The 17,572-nt window shown below is 42.0% G+C and overlaps 1 protein-coding gene across 1 annotated transcript in view; it reads left to right on the top strand.

Moving 5' to 3' along the window:
* Positions 1 to 1,129: 1,129 nt before the first annotated feature.
* Positions 1,130 to 17,572, top strand: part of ZNF674 (zinc finger protein 674) — a 41,181-nt gene continuing 24,738 nt past the window's right edge. Inside the window, exons 1-2 of the mRNA XM_011982872.1 lie at positions 1,130 to 1,251; positions 2,862 to 2,905. Coding sequence (XP_011838262.1) covers positions 1,130 to 1,251; positions 2,862 to 2,905 — 166 coding nt within the window. The remainder of the gene's footprint in view (positions 1,252 to 2,861; positions 2,906 to 17,572) is intronic.

Below are 17,572 nucleotides of genomic sequence, written 5' to 3'. Positions count from 1 at the left end.
TTCTTCAGTGAATGAAAGTGGCACAGCAGGTGATCAGTTGGTTCCAAAGCCCGAACTCAGGAAGGCAGGGTTTTCGTCTCTGGGGATAATTGAGCTGTGCATGAATGTTAATTCACTCTTAAAGCTAGAATGAGGCGTTGTCCCTCTTCTGTTGGGTTAAAACCTTTGGGTTTTACTCAACTTCACTGCATAGAAGGGAGCATAGGTGTTGCTAATTGAATCTCCTGTGGTCATTGTGTTTCAAGGGTCAGAGTGCAGACCTGAGACCACTGCTACACCGACTTCAGACTCCAGTTTATCTGTGCCCCGGCTTCCTCACTTAGTCTCAGAAGACTTAGGCTGAGGCCCCAGGAGGAGGTGAGTTCCCTGGGTCACAGGCAGAGATCTGGTGCTATAGTGATGGCCCCAGCTGGGGTGTGTTTGTCTCTGAATCCCTTGGTCCTGCCGCCTTGGACATAAGAGAGGTACGCTGAGCTGAGGCGAGTTGGAGGAGAAGCCTCAGCCCAGAGTCCAGACCCAGATCCTCAGGGCAGAGAAAGGAGGTTCACAGGACAGCAGGTCCTAGAAGAGCTGGATCCTTAGTGACCTTTGTCCCTCACTTCAGCTGAGACAGAGCAAACTGGCTCAACTTCCAGGTGCCATCGAGGACCATATGACAGTGCAGTTTGATTCCTACTGGAGGAGGGACAGGTGAAAGTCACAGGTGAATGGATGCATGGGTACCCCCGCCATGGGGCAGGTGCCCTGCTGTAGTGCCTGCAAAGGTGGGATGAGGCTAGAAAGGATCACAGCCAGCCACAGAGGATTGGCCTCTCCTAGCACACCTATTTGTGCACCCCCGTGCTTCCTTCTCTTGCCATTGGCTTTTTCTGAATTTGAGTCAGCCCCACATCATCAACCAGGCACCTGCTTCCAGGGGAAATGCGAATGTCCCTTCATCCTGACCAAAGTGCAGAAAATATATTTTTAGTTTATAGAATTTCAGAGTAGTCTCTAGGTACGCTGTCATCCAGCTCTGCTGCCTTATTTAGAAGCTTAATGAAACCAGGTCTGAGGACATGACTTGTTAACCTACACGGAGCTGAACCCTGTTGTCCTGATGGTATCACAGTAATTGCTGAAGTAAGAAATGGTTACTCTGCACAGAAGCTCCTTGCTGGAACTTTCTTTTGAAAAACTGCCAAAGAAGGAGGAGCATGGCAATCAAAATGCAAATCGTGGGAAAGGAGGAAGTGGTGGGGTGGAAACAGGGTAGGTGGCCAGTTAAAGAGGCGGGTGCAGGGGAGCAGGCACAGTGGTTTTCAACCCCTCACAGAACTGACAGTGCTGGGCTGTTACCCACCCAGCCCCACACCTCTCCTCCCCTGCAGCCCTCTGAGCCCTTGTTGGCCTCCTTCCTCCAAACCACATCAAGAGATCCTACTCATACACACTTGCAGAGGGTCTTTTCACCTCTAGGGCTCTGTTTGATAAGAATTGATTTTTAATAATTTTTAATTTTTGTTTTATTAGTAATTAATTTTCATTGTCAAAAATGCAAATAAACAAGAAAATTAAAATCACCAATCAATGTAACCAATGTCAGCATTTCAATAAATGCTGTTTGAGATCAGGCGCTGTGACTTACGCCTGTAATCCCAGCACTTTGAGAGGCCAAGGCGGATGGATCACCTGAGGTCAGGAGTCCGAGACCAGCCTGACCAACATGGTGAAACCCTGTCTCTACTAAAAATACAAAAATACTTAGCTGGGCATGTTGGTGCACGCCTATAATCCCAGCTACTTGGGATGCTGAGGCAGGAGAATCGCTTGAACCCAGGAGGTGGAGGTTGCAGTGAGCCAAGATCATGCCACTGCACTCCAGCCTGGGCAAAAAGAGCAAAACTGTCTCAAAAAAAAAAAAGGAATAAATGCTGTTTGAGACTTCATATTTGTACATATTGCTTAACAAAAATGAGATCACACTGCAGTTGCTGTGCCGGAACCTCCTTTTAAACACCCAGGAACTGAAAACGAAGTTCAGAAACCATCTTTAAAGCCTGTGTAGTATGCTTGTTTTGCACGTTTCATATTTTTTTACTGAGTCCCCTTTGCTGCACATTTAGTTGCTTCCAAGTTTATTTGGGGGTTTTTTGTTTATTTTTGAGCCAGGCTCTGATGTTTTCACACAGGCTGGAGTGCAGGAACGTGATCATGGCTCACTAACCTCGCACTCCTCAGCTCAAGAGACCCTCCCACCTCAGCCTTTTGAGTAGCTGGGACTACAGGCATGCACCACCACGCCAGCTAATATTTTTAATTTTTAGTTTTGTAGAGACAAGGCCTTGCTATGTTGCCCAGGCTGGTCTTGAACTCCTGGCCTCAATCAATCCTCTCCTTCAGCCTCCCCACATGCAGGGATTATAGGCACATTTTTTTAGTGGAAATGACAACAGTAACATTTTGCATCTTTGTGCTAGGAATAGAACTCTTGAGGTAAAGGAGATGTTAAGTTGTTACTGGTTTCTGACATTTAGATGACCTTGGACACAAGTCATGCATCTGTCCAGTAGGGGAGACAAAGTTTCATGTGCAAAACCCACATGATCTTAGTAGCGAGACAGTTTCATGTGTAAAACCCACATGATCTTAGTAGCAAGACAGTTTCATGCGTAAAACCCACATGATCTTAGTAGTGAGACAAAGTTTCATGCGCAAAACCCACATGATCTTAGTAGCATCCCATGGGAATAGGCTGAAGCTACCAGGCCTTATTTTTAGATCATTCTTCCCAGGGTGCAAAGGTAATTATTATTAGGGTGGTGATGATGATCTTATGTCTATACCCACTGAACTCAACCTTTCTAATTCTGTCTTTATAGATCTCCATCCTTTGCCGGAGCACAACAAGATGGCCATGTCCCAGGTGAGTTCTAATGTACCCCTACTTTTTTTCCAGTGAAATTGAGGCAAAGTTTGGAATCTATATAATACACTTGAAAATACCAATTATCCACTCTTCTCTGGCTGTTTTCTGTTCAACTTGTCCTCAGCCTCTGGTTTCTCTAATCCTTCCCCTCACCAGGAGAGAGGAAAAACAGAAAAAGATACTTCTCTCTACTTGTTCTTCCAGAAACTGTACCTCATCTTTTCTTCTCCTTCTCAGAGAAGAATTGTTTAAATACATAGATTCATCTTGCTTTTTCCTCTTTCTTCACTTCTAGATCACTTGGTCTTTTTTACTATGTTTAAGAGAACATGTTTGTGTATAATGTTTTAATGTACATAGAAGAAACTAGTAGCCAATAAAGTTTCTATTTCTTCTCCCCCGGTACCACATTCCTCCTTAGAGATGTCCACTGTTAACAGTTGGTTGAAACTGTGAGGTAGATGCATTTATGTCAGTTTAATGAACTAAAAACATATACATATGTATTGTTTTTTATGCTTTTACACAAATGGCATCATATTCACATACCTATCTTGCTTTTTGAACCTGATTATATCCTGGGTGGTGTTCCTTGTTAATATATAAAGATGGTTTTAATTCCTATTTCATAGTACGGATGTATCATGTAACTTTTTTCTATTCACAGATATTTAGGTTTTTAATTTCTGTGTGTGTATGTGTGTGTGTGTGTGTGAGTGTGACAGAGTTTCACTCTTGTTGCCTAGGCTAGAGTGCAATGGTGCGATCTCGGCTCACTGCAACCTCTGCCTCCCAGGTTCAAGTGATTCTCCTGCCTCAGCCAACCGAGTAGCTGGGATTACAGGCATGTGCCACCACGCACAGCTAATTTTGTATTTTTAGTAGAGACGAGGTTTCTCCATGTTGGTCAGGCCAGTCTCGAACTCCTGACCTCAGGTGATCCATCCACCTCGGCCTCCCAAAGTGTCGGGATTACAGGCATGAGCCACCATGCCTGGCCTAATTTCTTTTTACTATTGTAAACAGTGCCTCATGAACAACTTTCTCTGTATCTGCTTGCTCTGTAGTACCAGTGTTTATGGAGGTTATACCTGGTAGTCAGGTTTTGACTGAAAGGTACTGAGACTTAAATTTGCCCTCCGAAATCCTTCATAATTACTCCTTTCACTAAATGTAAAGACCAGATAATTTCTGTGTTCCAGTTTTCCAGGCTATTAAAGATGAAAAGGTACCCAGTTCATTTTGTGAAGCCACTTAACCTGAAATTGGAGGAAGATGCTACAAAAAAGAAAATTGTAGACCAGTTTCCCTTAAGAACATGGATGTTAAAATGTAAAAATATTCTGAATAGAGCATTAATAAATTGGACATTTAAAAGTAATGCATACACATAGTAAAAATTCAAATGAAAGCTTTGTTCAAGAAAAGGCAAAAAATAATTTTCCCATCCTCAAGATTCCTTCATTTTTTGGTACAGTCTTTCAGAGAATATGTATGCTTACCCGTATGGATGTATGAATCTTTTTTTTTTTTTTTTTTTTTTGGACACAGAATCTTGCTCTGTTGCCCAGGCTGGAGCGCAGTGGCGCAATCTCGGCTCACCGCAAGCTCCGCCTCCCGTGTTCACGCCATTCTCCTGCCTCAGCCTCCCGAGTAGCTGGGACTACAGGCGCCTGCAACCACGCCCGGTTAATTTTTTGTATTTTTACTAGAAACGGGGTTTCACCATGTTAACCAGGATGGTCTCAATCTCCTAACCTCGTGATCCGCCCACCTCAGCCTCCCAAAGTGCTGGGATTACAGGCGTGAGCCACCGGGCCCAGCCAGGATGTATGAGTGTCTTTGTTCACTCCTGTGTGTGCTAGCTCTTACTCTCACATGCTTTTTCTCTAACACATTAGAGCTCATTCTGGTCCTTTTGGTCTTGTCTTCATGATCGTTCCACTTTACTTGTATTTAGTTGTCCCTAGGGTTTCTTAGTGCAGCACTATTGTTATTGTGGTTCTGATCATTATTTGTTGTGGCTGCTTTCCTGTGCATTGTATGTATAGCAGAGTCCCTGGCCTCTATCTCTGCTAGGTGCCAGTAGAATCCCTCCTCCAGTTTTGGCAACCAAAGTGTCTCTAGTCATTGCCAAATATCCCCTAGGGGAGAGAATTATCCAGTGTTTAAAACCAATAGTCTACCTTGTTTGCAAAAGCAGCTGCTTAGTATTTCATTGCATGGGAATGCCAATATTTATTCACCTTTCTCCTAGTGATGAACATTCAGGGTATTTCTAGTCTTTTGCTGCTATAAACAGCATAGCAATGTACAGTACATTCCGTTGCCTGCATGTGAGTATGTCAGATGTGAGATTTCTAGGTCAGATTCATGTGCATCATGGATTTTGATTCAGAACTGTCAAATTGCCCTCCAAATAGAATATATTGATGTGTACTCCTAGCGGCAGTATATGCCTTTTCCCATAAGTGGGCAATCACAGTGCATTATCCAATGCTTTGATTTTTGCCATGATGCAGGATGAAAGAGTGGTTCATTTTAATTCACATTTCCTGAAATTAGTGTCTTTTCATATTTTTTGTTTCTTTGTTTTTTGGAGACAGGGTCTCAGTCTGTCACCCAGGCTACAGTATGGTGGCATGATCACAGCTCACTGCAGCTTCGACCTCCTAGGCTCAGGTGATCCTCCTGCCTCAGCCTCCTGAATAGCTGGGACCACAGGCGTGCGCCACCACACCTGGCTAATTTTTGTATTTTTTGTAGAGACAGGATTTTGCCATGTTGCCCAGGCTGGTCTCTAACTCCTGAGCTCAAGCGATCTACCTGCCTTGGCCTCCCAAAGTGCTGGGATTACAGGTGGGACCATTGCACTGGGCTATTTGTTTTCTGAGACAGAGTCTTGTTGTGTTGCCCAGGCTGGAGTGCAGTGGTGTGGTCATGGCTCACTGCAGCCTCAACCTCCCAGGCTCAAGCAATCCTCCCACCTCAGCCTCCCAAGTAGCCGGGAATACAGGTACATGCCACCACACCTGGCTCATTTTTCAATTTTTTGTAGAGTTGGAGTCTTACTGTGTTGGCCAGGCTGTTCTCCAATGCCTGAATTCAAGCAATTCTACCACCCTGGCCTTCCAGTATGGTGAGATTACAGGTGTGAGCCACTGTGCCCAGTCTTCTTTTCATTTTTTTAACCACCATTTGTACTTCTTTATTTCAATTATTTATTCTAGTAATTTGCCTCCTTTTCTCTTGGGTGTGGAATTAATTTGATTGCTGGATGCTAGCTCTTTATGTTAACTCAAGTAAATAAGATCTCTATCATATATGTTGCAAATATTTTTTCATACTTCATTTGCTTTGACTTGTCTTATTAAGTTTGGGGAGTGGACACTTATATTTTGTTAATGTGGTCTAATTTCACAATCTTTTGTGACTTCTGGATTTTCTTTTATTGCTTATATAGGATTCTGTGAGTCAAGATTATAAAAATGGCATTTCAGTTATGTGGAAAAAGTGGTTACTGAATGGTGGTGACACAGCTGAGTCTCTGTATGGAAACAAAGACTCTTCTATATCATATAAAAGTGAATTCTAGATTGGTTGAAGACCTAAATATATAGTTGAAAAATTGGATACAAATTTAGGAGGATATATGGATAACTTTGTGCAGTGCAAGAAACGTTTTTTTTGTTTGTTTTTGTTTGTTTGTTTGTTTGTTTTTGAGATGCAGTCTCCCTCTGTGGCCCAGGCTGGAGTGCAGTGGCGCGATCTTGGCTCACTGCAACCTCCACTTCCCGGGTTCAAGCAATTCTCCCACCTCAGCCTCCCAAGTAGCTCAGACTACAGGTGTGCGCCACCATGCCTGGCTAATTTTCGTATTTTTAGTAGAGACAGGGTTTCACCCTGTCGGCCAGGCTGATCTTGAATTCCTGACCTCAACTGAACTGCCCGCCTCAATCTCCCGAAGTGCTGGGATTACAGGTGTAAACCACCGTGCCTGGCCCTGCAAGAAACATTTTTAATGAAGATGGAAAACCCAGAAATCATAAAGGGAAATATTGTCAGGTTAGACTGCATTAAAATGTTAAAAACCTGTAGAGTGAGAAGACATATTTGAAGCTGAGAGAAAATACCTTTTATGCATATAATACACAGAGGATTTATGTATGTAATATGAACAATGATTTAAAAAACAAAAAAAATGTGGTAGAAAGGAGTCAAAAAGATAAGACAGGCAATTTAGAAGAAAAAAAAAGTGATGCTATTTGAATGGATATTTACTTTTTCCAGTTTTCAAGCCAGGAAAACAGGGCTGATTTTTATTCCTCCCTTTTTGTTGTATTCCAACAAATGAACCCAGTCTCAGTCCTCTTCTACTAACTGTTTGCCTTTCAGATATTTTTTGTTTTATATAGATACAAAACCACAAAATTTTGCATGGGTTGTTTTTAATGAAAATATGCTCCTACTATGCTTTTCTGAAATTTGCTGTTTTTGTTTGTTTGTTTTTTCATTTAGACAAAAGTATCCCAGGCATCCTTATGTGTGAGTCAATTTTTTTTTTTTTTTTTTTTTTTTTGAGATGAAGTCTTGCTCTGCAGGCTGGAGTACAGTGGTGCGATCTCGGCTCACTGCAACCTCCACCTCCCGGGTTCAAGAGATTCTCCTTTCTCAGTCTCCCGAGTAGCTGGGATTATAGGCTCGCGCCACCATACCCAGCTAATTTTTGTATTTTTAGTAGAGATGGGGTTTTGCCATGTTAGCCAGGCTGGTCTCAAACTCCTGATCTCTGCCTCAGCCTCCCAAAGTGCTAGGATTATAGGCGTGAGCCACCGCACCCATCCTGTGTGAGTCAATTTTTATCATGACAGTTCCAGAGTATAGATGGAACAATTTATTTAACTACTCTCTCGTCCTAGTCCATATGCAGATTATTTGCCAATCAGGGGTTATTTTTCTCATAAGCAATGTCACCTGGTAATACAGCTGTTGTTCTACCATTTGGGGGTTCCCAGGAACACAGTACATTTAGAGCTTTCTTTATTTTTCTTTTCTTTTTTTTTTTTTTTTTTGAGACAGGGTCTTACTCTGTTGCCCAGGCTGAAGTGCAGTGGCATGATCTTGGTTCACTGCAACCTCAGCCTCCTGGGCTCATGGCTCATGGAGTTCTTCCACTTCAGCCTCCTGAGTAGCTGGGACTACAGGCACAAACCACCATGCCCGGCTAACTTTTTTTTTTTTGAGACAGAGTCTCGCTGTTGCCAGGCTGGAGTGCAGTGGCACGATCTTGGCTCACTGCAACCTCCACCTCGTAGGTTCAAGTGATTCTTCTGCCTTAGCCTCCCGAGTAGCTGGGACTACAGGCGCGCGCCACCACGCCCAGCTAACTTTTGTATTCTTAGTAGAGACAGGGTTTCCCATGTTGGCCAGGATGGTCTCGATCTCTTGACCTCGTGATCCGCCTGCCTCAGCCTACCAAAGTGCTAGGATTATAGGCATGAGCCACTGCGCCCAGCCCTTTTTTATTTTTATAGAGATGGGGTTTCTCCATGTTGCCCAGGCTGGTCTCAAACTCCTGAGCTCAAGCGATCCATCTGCCTTGGTCTCCCGAAGTGCTGAGATTACAGGCGTGAGCCAGTGTGCCAGGCCTTTTAGGGCTTTCTTCTACTTTTTGCTAATATGAATAGGACTGCCTTGGACATCCTTATGTACACGTAAATATTTCACTAGGATAGGGTCCTGTAAATGCAACTGCTGGTTAAAGTAAGAAACAAATACCTGTAATAGGTACAGTCAAATTATGTATCAATAATCCTTTATATGAGAGTATTTAATTTCTAATACTCTTCATCAGCAGTGACTCTTATGGATAAAAGACAGTATCTTATTGTTTAATGAGCATATATGTGAATTTTAGTGAGGTTTATAATCTTTTTGTGTTTCTAGGCCTCTAACATTTCTGTTGCTATGAGTATTTTATTCATACTGTTGGGCTGTCTTTTCTTATTGATGTGTTAAAGGTGTAGGGTAAAATCCTAGAAAGGTCATTGCTTTGTTAAACGGTATTTGCAATGTAAAATTTGATATATATTAACCAATTGTTCCTCCCCAAAATGCTGTAAATAGTTTATAACTTCTTTGGTGTTTTTTCCACATACTTGACTGTACTAAGTATTATCAACCTTTTCAGCATTTAAGAATATGAAAGGAATACATGATAAGTTGTATATTTATTTTATATTTGTTCAGTTGTATGTTAGGTTGTGGTCTTTTTCATAATGATTTGTTAGAATTTTAGTGTATAAAGGAGATTAGCCCATTGTTTTGTATATTTCAAATACTTTTCTCACTTTGATATTGATGTTTCATAATATTATAATTTTTGGCCAAGTGCTGTGGCTCATGCCTGTAATCCCACCACTTGGAAGGCTGAGGCAGGAGAATTGCTTAAGCTTGGGAGTTTGAGACCAGCCTGGGATACATGGCAAAACCTTGTCTCTACAAAAAAATACAAAAATTAGCTGGGTGTGGTGGTGCGTGCCTATAGTTCCAGCTACTAGGGAAGCTGAGGTGGGAGGATTGCTTGAGCCCAGGAGGTTGAGGCTGCAGTGATCTGTGAACTGCATTCCAGCCTGGGCAACAAGAGTGAGACCCTGTTTCCAAAAACAAACAAACAAAAAATTCATTCTGCTATTTAGAAATTTCTAATGTCTAGGCAGTCATGTTGATCAGTCTGTGATTGTATGTCTTCTGAATTTGGGGATTGCTCAGAAAGGCTGTTAGCCAGCTGGGAGCAGTGGCTCATGCCTATAATCCTAGCACTTTGGGATGCCGAGGCGGGTGGATCACTTGAGGTCAGGAGTTTGAGACCAGCCTGGCCAACATGGTGAAACCCCATCTCTACTAAAAATACAAAAATTAGTTGGGTGTGGTGGTGGGTACCTGTAGTCCTAGCTACTTGGGAGGCTGAGGCAGGAGAATCACTCGAACCCGGGAGGCAGAGGTTGCAGTGAGCTGAAATCACACCACTGCACTCCAGCCTGGGCAACAGAGTGAGACTTTTTTTTTTTTTTTTTAAAGGCTTTTAGCCACTACAAAATTATAAAAACTTTGATCTATTTTACGGTTATCTTGTACACATTTAAATCTCTAAGGCTGGGTGCAGTGGCTTACACTAGTAATTCCAGCACTTTGGGAGGCTGACACGGGTGGATCATTTGAGCTCAGAAGTTCGAGACCAGCCTGGCAACATGATGAAACCTCGTTTCTACAGAAAATACAAAAATTAGCTGGGTGAGGTGGCCTGTACCTGGAGTCCCAAATACTTTGCGGGGCTGAGGCAGGAGGATCACTTGAGTCCAGGAGGATCGCTTGAGCCCGGGAGCTTGAGGCTGCAGTGAGCCATAATCGTGCCAATGCACTCCGGCCCGGATGACAGAGGGAGTCCTAGTTTGGTTTTTTTTTTTAAATCTCTCATCCCTGTGTAATTTATTTGTGGGTTCAGAGTGAGATGGGTAATTCAGTTTTATTGAGATTTTTTCCTCCATAAATACCTAGCCAGAAGATATGGTTTGGCTGTGTCGCCACCCAAAATCTCATCTTGAATTGTAATCCCCACGTGTCAAGGGCGGGACCAGATGAAGGTAATGAGTCATGGGGGCAGTTCCCCCCATGCTGTTCTCGTGATAATAAGTGAGTCTCATGAGATCTGATGGTTTTATCAGCTTCCGGCATTTCCCCTGCTTGCACATCTCCTTCCTGCCGCCTTGTAAAGAAGGTGTCTTGCTTCCCCTTCGCCTTCCGCCATGATTGTAAATTTTCTGAGGCCTCCTCAGCCATGCTGAACTGAGTCAGTTAAACCACTTTCCTTTATAAATTAGCCAGTCTCAGGTATGTCTTTATTAGCAGCATGAGAATGGACTGATCCACCAGATTTTCCTAATGTCATCTTTTCTGCATCTGTCTCTTATACACATCTAGATGTGTATAAGAGACAGGCGGAACTGTTGTCATGTCCAAATGAGGCCTCTGCCTGGCCGCTGGTTACAGTCTCTGCGTTCTTTGCTTGGCGTTCCCATAGATTGTGGCCACTCTTGTTCTGAGATCCCATTTCTACCTTCCACCCTCCTGGCTTGTTAGTGAGAAGTGCCAAGCCTCTTCTGATTCCTCTCACCCTGTCCTTTCTGGAAGCTTTTAGAACTTTTTCTCCCTTCTTGTGCTTATATATTTTTACCAGAGTAGATGCAAATGTCAGCATTTCCTCTTTACTGGGCATACTGTGGGCCCTTTCAGGCTGAAAGTTGGAGCCTTTTATTTTTTAGACTCAAGGAAATTATCATACATTATTTTTTGGAGTTGGTATAGGCAACAAAGCTTTGCTAGTGACCTTTACTCTACCCAGCCTGGTACCCACCATGTTCTTGCCTGCTCTTATTTTGTAGTAAACACTGTAAACCTCACACTGTTTTCTATTTTCTCTTCGTATTCCTTCTCAGACTCAAGTCTGAGTTGATACCACCTGTTTTCAGAGTCCTCCTCTTTTCAGTACCTTCCTCCCACTCAACTCTTGTTTTTTATATTATCTCTTTTTTTATTCAGAAATAAACTTGAGAGAACGTTATTCCCAGGGCGGAATACTTCATCAAACACTGCTAAACTGTTTTCCAACGTGGCTATAGCACTTTTTTTTTCCACTAGCAATGTACGCGAGCTCCATGTGTTTCTCATCCTTGCAAGCACTTGGTGTTGTTAGTGTTAGTCCTTTTTTTCTAGTAGGTGTGTAGGGCGATCTCATTGTGATTTAATTTTGCATTTCTCTAATGATGAACATTGTTGAGCCCTTATTTGCCATCTTTATATCTTCTTTATATCTTCTTTATGGAAGTATTTGTTGTAATCTTTTGCCATTTTTCTTTGCTATTAAATTGTAAGGTTCTTTATATATTTTTTTGAGATGGAGTCTCGCTCTGTTTCCCAGACTGGAGTACAGTGGTGCAATCTTGGCTCACTGCAACCTCGCCTCCTGGGTTCAAGCAAGTCTCCTGCCTCAGCCTCCCGAGTAGCTGGGGTTACAGGCACACGCCACCATGCCCAGCTAATTTTTGTATTTTTAGTATTTTGGTTTCGCCATGTTGGCCAGGCTGGTCTCAAACTCCTGACCTCAGGTGATCCACCCTCCTCAGCCTCCCGGAGTGCTGGGATTACAGGCGTGAGCCACTGTATCCGGCTGGTTCTTTATATATTATTGATGCAAGTCGTTTAACTATGTACTCCCAGGTTATGGCTTCTTTTTTTCTCAACTGTGCTGTGTAGAGTAGACATTTTTAATTTTGATAAAGCCCAGTTTATCGATTTCTTTTATGGTTCGTGCTTTTTGTATCCTGTCTAACAAATCTCTGACTCAGAGCAATGGAGATTTTCTCCTATGTCTTCTTTCAGAAGATTTATAATTTTAGCTTTTAAATTTAGACTATGACAAAGAATGAGTTAAGTTTGTAAATCTGACATGAGGTGAGGGTCAGGGGTTTTTTTTGCATATGTATATCCAATTTTTCCAGCAGCATTTTTGAAAATACTGTTTTTGTTGTTGTTGTTGTTGTTGACTTACTTTGCCATCGTTGCTGATAACCTTTGAATGGCCAGGCACAATGACTCACATTTGTAATCCCAGCACTTTGGGAGGCTGAGGTGGGAGGATCAGTTGAGCCTAGGAGCTTGAGACTAGCCTAGGCAACATAGTGAGCCCCCGTCTCTACAAAATATTTTAAAAATTTGCCAAGCATGATGGCATGCACTTGTAGTCTCCACTACTTGGGAGGTTGAGGTGGGAGGATTGCTTGAGCACGAGAGGACGAGGCTGCAGTGAGCCGTGATCACGCCACTGCCACTCCAGCCTGGGGTACAGCAAGACCCTGTCTCAAAAAAAACCAAACAGTTGAACAGAGATGCGTCTGTCTATACATCAGTAATACACTGTTTAATTACTGTAGCCTCATGTTAAGTGTTCAAATCAGGAAGTATGAATTTTCCAACTTTGCTCTTCCTCTCCTAATGTTTTGCCCATTCTAGGTCCTTGGTATTTTTATATAAATCTTAGAATCAGCTTGTGAATTTGTACACAAAAGCCCGCAGGGATTTTTGTATGGGATTACACTGAATCTGTGGATCATTGATATACTGACAGTATTGAGTCTTCCAATTAATGAATAGCATGTATCTCTATTTAGATCTTCTTAAATTTTATCTCAATGTTTTGTAGTTTTGAATGCATAAGTCTTTCACATTTTGTTTAATTCATATCTGCATTTTATGTTCTTATAAGATACTGTAAATGGTATTTTGTTTAATTTCAATTTCCCATTGGCCAGTACTATCTTACAGAAATGCCATTGATTTTTGTATATTGATCTTGTATCCTGGGACCTTTCTAAGTGTACATATTAATACTTGTAACTTTTTTGTAGATAGCTTGGCATTTCCTATGTAAACAATCATGTAGTTGTAAAAAAGACAGTTTTATTTCTTACTTTCCAATCTGGATGTCTTTTACTTCTCTTTTTGCCTTTTTTTTTTTTTTTTTTTGAGGAGTTTCACTCTTGTTGCCCAGGCTGGAGTGCAATGGCATGACCTTGGCTCACCGCAACCTCCATCTCCTGAGGTCAAGTGATTCTTCTGCCTCAGCCTCCCAAGTAGCTGGGATTACAGGTATGCACCATGATGCCCAGCTAATTTTTTTTTTTTTTTGTATTTTTAGTAGAGACAGGGTTTCTCCATGTTCATCAGGCTGGTCTCGAACTCCCAACCTCAGGTGATCCGCCTGCCTCGGTCTCCCAAAGTGCTGGGATTATAGGCATGAGCCACCATGCCCGGCCTCTTTTTGCCATTTTTTACTGGCTAGGATCTTGAGTATTGTGTTGAATAGGCATAGTGAGAATGACTTTTTTGCTTTATTCCTGATTTTAGGGCAAAAGTACTCACTTTCTCATTATTAAGTATAATTTTTTATTTGTAGAGTTTTCCATTGGTGGCCTGACAATGGTTGAGGATTATTCCTTTTAATCTTAGTTTTTTGAGTTTTTATCATGAATTGATGCTGAATGTCGTGAATGCTTTTTCTGTATCAATCAATATAATCATGCTTCTTCTCCTTTATTTTTAAATTAATTAAATAATTATTATTATATTTAGAGATGGAGTCTCATTCTGTTCCCCAGGCTGGAGTGCAGTGGTGTGATCATAGCTCATTGTGGCCTCAAACTCCTGTGCTCAAGTGATCCTCCTGCCTTAGCCTCCAGAGTAGCTGGGACTACAGGCATGTACCACCATGCCCAGCTATTTTTTAAATTTTTTGTAAAGATGAGGTCTTGTTGTGTTGCCCAGGCTGGTCTTGAACTTCTGGCCTCAAGTGATCCTCCAGCTCAGTCTCCCAAAGTTCTGGGATTACAGGTGTGAGCTACCATGCCTAGTTAATTTGCAGATTTTTCTTTTTCTTTTCTTTTTTTTTTTTGAGACGGAATCTCGCTCTGTGCCCAGGCTGGATGGAGTGCAGTGGCACGATCTCAGCTCACTGCAAGCTCCGCCTCCCAAGTTCAAGTGTTTCTCCCACCTCAGCATCCTGAGTAGCTGGGATTATAGGCACCTGCCACCATGCCCGGCTAATTTGTGTGTGTGTGTGTGTGTGTGCGCGCGCGCGCGCGCGCATTTTTTTTAGTAGAGACGGGGTTTCTCCGTGTTGGTCAGGCTGGTCTCGAACTCCCCTGACCTCAGGTGATCCACCTGTCTCAGTCTCACACAGTGCTGGGATTACAGGTGTGAGCCACCATGCCTAGCCAATTTGCAGATATTGAACCAGCCTTTCCATTACCTGTGTAAACCCCACTTGATAATGATCAGTCATTCCTTTGATATGCTCCTATTTATTTTTGCGTATATTTTATTATTTTGCATCTATGTTTATGTGTCATAATTGTTTGTAGTTTTCTTCACTTACACTGTTTGTGTCTGGTTTTGACGTCAGGGTTATGCTGGCCTCATAAAATGAGTTGGGAAGTGTTTCCTCCTCTTCTGTTTTCTGAAATTTATATAGGACTAGCATTATTTCTTAAATGTTTTGTAGCGTTCATCAGTGAAGACATCTGGGCCTAGCATTTTCTTTGAGGGGAAGTTTTGAACTACAAATTCTTTTTTTTTTTTTTTTTTTGAGACGGAGTTTCGCTCTTGTTGCCCAAGCTGGAGTACAATGGTGCGATCTTGGCTCACCACAACCTCCGCCTCCTGGGTTTAAGCAATTCTCCTGCTTCAGCCTCCTAAGTAAGTGGGATTACAGGCAAACACCACTTTGCCCAGCTAATTTTTGTGTTTTTAGTAGAGACAGGGTTTCACCATGTTGGCCAGGGTGGTCTCAGACTCCTGACGTCAGGTGATCTACCAGCCTCGGCCTCTCAAAGTGCTGGGATTAGAGGCGTGAGCTACCACGCCCGGCTACAAATTCGTTTTTTTTTTATATAATTATAGGTATATTCAGATAACTGTTTTCTTCTTGAGCAAGCTTTGGTGGTTTGTGGCCTTGAAGGAATTTGTCTCATCTAAACTATCAAGTTTTTGATATAAAGTTTTTTTTGGCCAGGCGGGGTGGCTCACGCCTGTAATCCCAGCACTTTGGGAGGCCAAGGTGGGCGGATCTCGAGGTCAGGAGTTCAAGACCAGCCTGGCCAACATAATGAAACCCTATCTCTACTAAAAATACAAAAATTAGCCGAGCATGGTGGCATGTGCCTGTAGTCCTGGCTACTCGGGAGGCTGAGGCAGGAGAATCGCTTGAAACCAGGAGGCGGAGGTTGCAGTGAGCCAAGATCGTGCCACTGCACTCTAGCTTGGGCAACAGAGTGAGACTTCGTCTCTAAATAAATAAATAAATAAAATAAAATAAAGTTTTTTTTCATAAGATTTCCTTATTATTTTTTAATATTTGTAGGATCTGTAATGTTGTTCTCCTGATATTGATAATGTATGTTTTTTCTTGATCAGTCTGACTTAAGATTTATCCATTGTATTAATCTTTTCACAGAACCAACTTTTGATTTATTTTTGTGTTTTTCATTTTCTGTTTCTTTGAGATAGAAAGAAATCCTTATTGATTACTGTATCTTGCATACAGAAGAGCATTTAGAACACATGCATACTTTTCAGAAGAAACATATAGCTAACACCTGGATAATCACCATTCAGGTTGAAAACTACGACTCTACCCCTTCCAGATTGCATCCTCCTACCTCTCTCCTGGATGTAACCTGTATCCTAAATTCGGGGGTAATTATTTTAAGATTTTTGTTAGAGCTTCTGCTGTCTGTATTTATATCCACAGGCAATATATTGTTTAGTTTGAACTTTTTCTTCTTTGAGCTTTATGAAAACAGAATCATCTGTATGAATTATTTTGTGACTTGTTTCTTTTATTCACTATTATAGTTGTGCGATTCAGCCATGATGTTTATTTTCATTGCAGGATAGTGTTCTTGTTTGGGATCACACAATTAAAAGTACCTACTCTTCTGTCTTTTAAATTATTTATTTTTTAGAAATAGGGTCTCACTCTGCTACCTAGGCTGGAGTGCAGTGGTGTGATCATAGCTCATTGCAGGCTTGAACTCCTGGGCTTAAGCAAGCCTGCTGCCTCAGCCTCCTGAGTAGACAGTACTATAGGCATGTGCCACTGTACTCAGCTATTCTTATTTTTCATGTAGAGATGGAGTCTCATTATATCACCCAGGCTGGTTCTGAACTCTTGGCCTCAAGAAATCCTCCTGTCTTGGCCTCATAAAGTGTGGGATTACAGGTGTCAGCCACTGCACTCAGCCAGTATTTACTCTCTTGATAGAGTTTGGGTTGTTTCCGTTTTAAGGCTAGTATAGCTAATGATAATACTGCCATTATTTTATATGTCTGCTAGGAACATTTGCTGTGAGAGCTTTACTAATGTATATACCTAGGTTGTAGTTTCTGGGTTCTGGAGGTGTGAATAATTTATAGATAAGGCCAAATGTTGTTTGTGATGTTGTTGGTTTGTAAAGCATTTGTAGATGCTCCCTCTGTGCCACTTCTGCTTGTCAGACTATTATTTGTTCCCATTCTGGTAGGTGTGTATTAGTATCTTATTGTGATTGAAATTTTTGTTTCCTTGATTAGTAATGTAATTGATCCTCATTTCATATTTTATAGAGAACTTGAGTGACTTGTGTAAATCTTACACAGCGCCTGCGTAAGTCTTCAACTCTTTTTTTTCTTATGGTATGTGTCTTCCTCCTACTTACTCATAGCACTATTTTCTTTCTTTTTTTTATTTTTTTATTTTTTTTTGAGACAGAGTCTTGCTCTGTCACCCAGGGTAGAGTGCAGTGGGGAGATCTCAGCTCACTGCAACCTCTGCCTCCTGGGTTGAAGCCGTTCTCCTGCCTCAGCCTCCCGAGTAGCTGGGATTGCAGGTATGTGCCACCATACCTGGCTAATTTTTGTATTTTTAGTAGAGATGGGATTTTGCCATGTCAGCCAGGCTGGTCTTGAACTCCTGACCTCAGGTGATCCACCCCCCTCTTGGCCTCCCAAAGTACTGGGATGACAGGCGTGAACCACTGCGCCTGGCCCATAGTACTTCTTTCTTTCTTTTCT

Source organism: Mandrillus leucophaeus, unplaced genomic scaffold, assembly GCF_000951045.1.
Source record: "Mandrillus leucophaeus isolate KB7577 unplaced genomic scaffold, Mleu.le_1.0 Scaffold243, whole genome shotgun sequence".
NCBI lineage: Eukaryota > Metazoa > Chordata > Mammalia > Primates > Cercopithecidae > Mandrillus > Mandrillus leucophaeus.
The sequence above is the reverse complement of the archived record's forward strand: the minus strand, read 5'-3'. Positions and strand labels throughout refer to the sequence as shown.